A 6,718-nucleotide genomic window follows, 5' to 3' on the forward strand; every position below is an offset into this window, starting at 1 on the left:
CCTCTGCTTCCAAGGAAGCCTATGCTCTGATACCAATGTAACTCGCGGGGGTGTCCGGGAGACTAGGACCTTTGACACACTTGTTGATACCATCAATGCATATTAAAACATTTAAACATGGCCACAACAACACATATCTTTCATCACTTTGCATAAAACATAAAGCTATACAAAACATTCACAAATGCTGAAAATGGAGCTTACACATGTGACACCACAAAGGCCGAAATGGGCCGACCACCTCCTTGGAGTATTTTATTACCCAAGGAGAATAATATCATGTACAAGCTTTGAGGGCCTTACTCTCCCCACAGGAGATGCCGGATTATCCATATACAAATGCCATAACACAACCCAACACGAGACTACCAAGCCGGAATACACACTGTAGAGATGTCGAGCCAACAATATAATCCATATACCTCCGGTGGGTACTGATTCTTCTCCAAAAACCAGGGATCTTTATGCAATAGAGCTGGTACAACAGGTTCAACTCTCCATTCAGCCGGTACAATAGGTACAGTGGCTGGTACATGGTACAGTAGATACAATGGCTAATATAGCCGGTACAAGGATTGGTACAGCCAAAACAGTGACTGGTACAACAAGTACAATGGTTGGTATAGCTGGTACAGTGGCTGGTACAGTAGATACAGCAAGTACAAGGACTGGTACAACCAATACAATGGTTGGTACAATAAGTACAAGGACTTGTACAGCCAGTACAGTTGCTGGTACAGCAAGTACAAGAACTAGTACAAGTACAATGGCTAGAAATCATAATAAATAATTAAATACCCTTGCCTTAAGTATTTCTTCGCAATGGAAGCCTCCAAAACAGTCCCCAACAGCCGGTATTCTTCATGGGCAGCCTTCAAGAGAGAGAGAAAGAGAGTAGCCATCATTAGGGCAGCCTGTAACGGTGGTAGAGGCTAGTGTGCAGCAAGAGAGCCTCCATTAATGAAGAGAGAGGGCTCCAATTTATAGATTTGGACCTCCCATGAGCTAAAATGACAAGAGAAGGCTACAATGACAAGTGGAGAGCCACACTAGCTGAAGTGACAAGAGTGAGGCCACTTGTCTCACTTTGATCCACTTTCTAACAAGTGTCAAGCCACTTGTCTCACTTTGGTCCACTTTCTTGCCACATGTCCCAATCTAAGAGATGGGTCCTTCCATAAACTCTCTCTAAAAATATCCCAACTGGTAGACATTCTGTCATGGGCACTTTGCCAACTCTTGGTATCTGCTCAATTCGAGATGTAATGACGCGAATAGAATTTCCATCGGAGTCCAGTCAAAAATAGCAACTCTCCTAAATTTTAGGAGTGTGGTCCTTTGTATTCTAGGATAATCCCCCATTCCCAAAGCTTGTACTTTCAAAATATTTAGACATCCTGGAGTCCACTAGACCCCTTTCATACTGGGAAATTTCCAGGCTGGTGAGACTTGATATTAGTTAGGTGATCTAAAAATGTGTATTTTGTCTTCCGATTTGTAGGCCTCCTGTAGGGAGCAGTTACATTGGGACAGCAACCCTCTCTGCTTTTCATTATCATTCGACATCAGGACGGCAGCCCTCTCTGCTCATTCGACACCAACCATGGTTCAACTCCGACCTCGTCTTTGATTCTTTCGACGGTCTTCTACTCAAAGTCTCCTCACTTCAGAGGGCCTCTTGTACTGGATTTCATTCATCATTATACATACACTCACTCATCCATTTCATGCTGTGTTGATTTGCTCTGATCTCTCGTATATCTGGTCCTTTTGTACTTTTGCCCTCACATGACTTCATACTTGTGGGCACCCTCAGCTGGTCTGCCCACACCTGCTGTCTACCCTGATGTACACAAGCTGCCTACCCAATTGGAACTACTTGATTGCTATGCGTGACCTGCACGATCAGGGCGACCACTCCTTGGACACTTGAACACTGCTGCCTTGCTGTTTTTATCACCCACAGGACTGCCTGACTGGCTGCCCAGTCAATCTATGTTATGGAGCTGGGTCACACCACTATACACTTTCCTTCCTTACAAACATGGAAGTGTTTTTCATATTTGACAAGAATTCTTCAAAAAGGCTTCTTTGACAAGATTCTTTGCTGCACTATCTTGGATATAATTGCCATGGCCAAATTGCAGTTATCACGAACCCAGGGATTTTGGATATATATGGGGTGTCCCCTTGGATGTACTAATTAGGGCACACTCAATGCTCAATTTCTCTTTGTGTCTACTAACACATCTTTCTTTGCATCATCAGAAATATCCTGTGACACCCAGTGCAAACTTGGGACATAACCTTCCTCTCTTATTTTGAAAGAAAGATCTTCCAGCTTTGCATCAATACTTTTGCTTCCCAAACGTTTATTATCCCCGACCAGAAGTGAATACACAATTATGGTGGTGTCAATGGTCATCAATTCACGAATGATGCTCTGGCCTCTTCCATGCTTGTTTTGCCTTTGCCTCAATCGTGTTCACTTCCTCCTCCATGACAGCACCTGCAGACGTTAAGAAAAAAACTGCAGCATCCTTTTTGTTCACATGCACTGCATGTTCAAAGGCCTGTTTTCCAAGCTCCACAATTCCCCAATTTCTACAAATCCCCAACACAATATGCCACACCACAAGATTAGGACAGAATGGCATCTCCTTGATAATTGTTACTGCCTTGTCTAATTGGCCAACACGGCCAAGGAGATCAACCATGCAAGTGCGGTGCTCAAGAGTTGGAGTGATGCTATAATCTTTGCTCATGGCCTCAAAATACATCTGGCTCTCAATAAATAGGCCCATGCAGCTGCATGCCTTGAGAACAATAATAAAGGTGACCGGATCTGGCTTTATGCCTTCTCCCAGCATTTTGTCAAACATATGGAAAACATTTTCACTTCCTCCAAGCCGAGCATATCCTGCGATTAACGCATTCCACGAGACTATGTCTCGATCAGGAAGCTTGTCAAACACCTGCTGTGCTTTGGCAAGCAAGCCACCTTTAGCATACATATGGACCAAAGAGCTGCCAACAAAAAGGTTTCCTTCCAGCAAACCCCTCCTTTCAATCTCAGCATGTAATTCTTCGCCATTCTCTGTGGCTCCTGTGCTACCACAAGCTTTCAAGCTGCAAACAACCGTAAGAGCATCTGGAGAGACACCCTCAAGTTGCATCTGTTCAAAACACTTCAGTGCTTCCTCACCATGCCCATGTTCAGCATATCCTGCAATTAGTATGGTCCACGAGATGACATCTCGAACTGGAAGCTTGTCAAACACTTGCTGTGCTTTGGCAAGCAAGCCACATTTGGCATACATATCAATTAAGGAGTTGCCAACAACAAGGTCTCTTTCCAATAACCCCTTTCTTGCAATCTCAGCATGTATTTCTCCGCCCTTGTCTGTAGCTCCAATGATGCCACAAGCTTTCAAGCTACAAACGAGCGTGACAGCATCTGGAGAGACAGCCTCGAGTTGCATCTGTTCTAAGCACATGAGCGCTTCCTCACCATGCCCACATTCAGCATAACCTACAATCAGTGCATTCCATGAGACAACATCTCGAACTGGAAGCCTGTCAAACACTTGCTGTGCTTTGGCAAGTAAGCCACATTTGGCATACATATCAACCAAAGTGTTGCCAACAACAAGGTCTCTTTCCAACAACCCCTTTCTTTCAATCTCAGCATGTAATTCTTGACCTTTATCTGTGGCCCCTATTCTGCCACAAGCTTGCAAGCTGCAAACAAGTGTGATATTATCTGGAGAGACACCCACGAGTTGCATCTGTTCAAAACACTTGAGTGCTTCCTCACCATACCCATGTTCAGCATATCCTGAGATTAGTACAGTCCACGAGACAACATCTCTAACTGGAAGGTTGTCAAACACTTGTTGTGCCTTAGCAAGCAAGCCACATTTGGAATACATATCGACTAAACTGTTGCCAACAACAAGGTCTCTTTCTAGTAACCCCTTTCTTTCAATCTCAGCATGTATTTCCCCACCCTTGTCTGTGGCTCCTATGCTGCCACAAGCTTTCAAGCTACAAACAAATGTGACAGAATCGGGAGACACACCCTTGAGTTGCATCTCTTCAAAACACCGGAGTGCTTCTTCACCGTACCCATGTTCGGCATATCCTGCAATTAGTGCATTCCATGAGACAACGTCTCGAACTGCAAGCCTGTCAAACACATTCTGTGCATTGGCGGGTAAGCCACATTTGGCATACATATCGACCAAGATGTTGCCAGCAACAAGATCTCTTTCTAGCAACCCCTTTTTTTCAATCTCAGAATGTATTTCTTGGCCCTTGTCAATGGCTCCTATACTGCCACAAGCTTTCAAGATGCAAGCAAGCATGACAGCATCTGGAAAGACACCCTCAAGTTGCATCTGTTCAAAACACCTGAGCGCTTCCTCACCGTGTCCATGTTCAGTATATCCTGCAATTAATATGGTCCAAGAGACAACATCTCGAACTGGAAGCCTGTCAAACACTTGCTGTGCTTTGGCAAGCAAGCCACATTTGGCATACATATCGACCAAGGTGCTGCCAAGAACAAGGTCACTTTCCAACAACCTTTTTCTTTCAATCTCGGCATGTATTTCTCCACCCTTGTCTATGGCGCCTATGCTGCCACAAGCTCTCAAGCAGCAAACAAATGTGACCGCATCTGGAGAGACACCCTCAAGTTTCATCTGTTCAAAACACTTGAGAGCTTCTTCATCATGCCTATGTTTAACATATGCTGCCATAAGTGCATTCCATGTTACTACATCTCGAACTGGAAGTTTGTCAAACACTTCTTGTGCTTTGGCAAGTGAGCCACATTTGGCATACATATTGACCAAGGTGTTGCCAACAAAAACATGCTTTTCAAGCAACCCTGTTCTGGCAACCACGGCATGCATTTCAATGCCTCTTTGCAGATCTTTCAGCTTCGCACAAGCCTTTAGTAAGACCACAAAAGTATGCACACTGAGATGTACAGAATCATCCTTTTGCATTTTCTGGTACAGGGTGAGAGCATGTTGTGGCTTCCCACATTTAATATAGCCTGTGATGAGGGAATTCGAGGAACACTCATTCCGATACACCAACCTGTCGAAAACCTGCTGGGCATTGCAGATACTTCCAACTTCCACCAACATCGAGACAAGGTAGTTCCCCAGTGATGCATGAGCTTCAAGCCCACTTTCACGCATGTAGGCATGCAAGCGCAGCGCATGCACTCGCTCTGTCTTCTTCCTGCACTCGTGCAAGATGCGTGCAATGTCCTCAACAGAAGGCTGGGGCAGCACCCCTTCTTCCAAGGAAGACAGTGCATCCTCTAAGCTAAGCATCCTCCAACAACTGCCAGTACTGTTCTTCACTTCTTCTTCTTCATCTTGGGCGTTGTGCGTTCTCTGCTCTTTTGTTTCCTCGAGAGTTAGCCTGTCTTTCACCCAACTTGGGTTGTAGCGGCCGTCCATCCATAGCGACTCCTCGGTAAGTTTATGCTTGAAATCTGGGGCTTGTGGGTTTGTCTACATGACAGAGGGGCGCCCTATCTAGCTAATCGAGAAAGATATCACTAACTCAGAGCAAGAAAGGGAAGAAGACAACTTACTTTGCTCTTTCGGTTGTCCAACCAATCGGAGGGCACCCTCAAGTAGTCCTTCCACCAGCGTTCGGTTCGTGCTCGTGATGCCTGCATGCTCGCGACACAACCTTTGAACATGGAAAATGTCACGTGTGGTTACATTGAGAATCTCCTAGTAAGTAATTGAGGTTAACACATCCTAACTGGGCAAAGAACTTTTCATAACTCATCTTGCTACATCCCTTCTACACTTGAAATACACTAGTATAAAACCATCTAGCTTTGTCATGGGCTTTTTAGAGGGGCAAAGAACTTTTCACAACTCATCTTGCTACATCCCTTCTATACTTAAAATACACAAGTATAGAGAGTAAGAGAGTTGGCGTGTGGCACGTGCATGAGAGAGTGGGTTAGTGGCCTATTCACTCCACATGTGTAGTCGCATGCACCCAGTACATCGTGTTGAAATATACAAGTGAATAGGGTGTGTGCGGGAACAAGCCCTTGGCAAGAGGTTGTAAAAGAGAATCTGTAAATGTGAAAGAACTTGTGAAAAGGTGAGAAGAATCTACTTGGAGAGAATAAAGGGTAGCATGAGAAGATTTAGGAAGTGTGGAGATATTCTGGGAGATATTCTAGGAAAAGTGAAGAGGTGGAGAGAATCAAGAAAAAGAGGTGGAGTGAATCAAGGAGAAATCAGTGGGATTAGATGCTTGGATGTAAACTCTATAAATTGAGCATTGGCCTAATGAGAATTTGCTGGTTTTTGATTATCCATGCCTACATTAAGCTATTTGCTAATTACTCACTAATCACGTCCTAATTATTTACTAATCACTTTATTAATGATGTTGATTCTAGTATTTGATCCACCATAGCTCATCACATTGTTGTAATTTCAACATGGTATCAAAGCCAAGCCTAGAATCCATCATTTTGTGAGTCCATTATCTTGCTAATCATTTTGTTAATTAGGATTAGTAGCTAATTATAATTTTTTCCTCTTTTTTCAACTCACCTCTGTACCCCCAGCTGGTGGAGGAGCTCTAGCTCCTTGCACACTCAACATTAGGCCAAACCCTTCTAGCCACAAACAGCCAACACCCTTGTGCTCCAGCCAGTCGAAAC

General features: G+C 44.2%; 1 protein-coding gene across 2 annotated transcripts; it reads right to left on the reverse strand.

The window, feature by feature from the left end:
* Positions 1-435: 435 nt before the first annotated feature.
* On the reverse strand, positions 436-5,745 carry LOC147630127 (pentatricopeptide repeat-containing protein At2g39620-like). 2 transcript variants are annotated; one of them, XM_086811744.1, is made up of 2 exons: positions 5,618-5,745; positions 436-5,457 (listed from the first exon to the last, which is right to left on the reverse strand). In XM_086811744.1, exon 2 carries the CDS (start codon positions 5,349-5,351, stop codon positions 2,430-2,432), a length of 2,922 nt encoding a protein of 973 aa, XP_086667870.1. In that variant the 5' UTR covers positions 5,352-5,457; positions 5,618-5,745; the 3' UTR covers positions 436-2,429. The 2 variants fall into 2 exon arrangements, with proteins under 2 accessions (XP_086667870.1, XP_086667869.1); XM_086811743.1 differs by having other exon boundaries at positions 436-5,534; positions 5,618-5,738.
* Positions 5,746-6,718: the final 973 nt, after the last annotated feature.

This window comes from Cibotium barometz, chromosome 17, assembly GCF_041138505.1.
Source record: "Cibotium barometz isolate CiBa-2024 chromosome 17, ASM4113850v1, whole genome shotgun sequence".
In the NCBI taxonomy this organism is placed as follows: Eukaryota; Viridiplantae; Streptophyta; class Polypodiopsida; order Cyatheales; family Cibotiaceae; genus Cibotium; species Cibotium barometz.

Excerpts from the sequence above, each read along its gene's own strand:
- LOC147630127 (XM_086811743.1), bottom strand. The coding sequence starts at position 5,728 with ATGTTCAAAGGTTGTGTCGCGAGCATGCAGGCATCACGAGCACGAACC. Across the intron at positions 5,535-5,617 it reads TGGACAACCGAAAGAGCAAA|ACAAACCCACAAGCCCCAGA; the intron begins GTAAGTTGTCTT and ends TCTGTCATGTAG.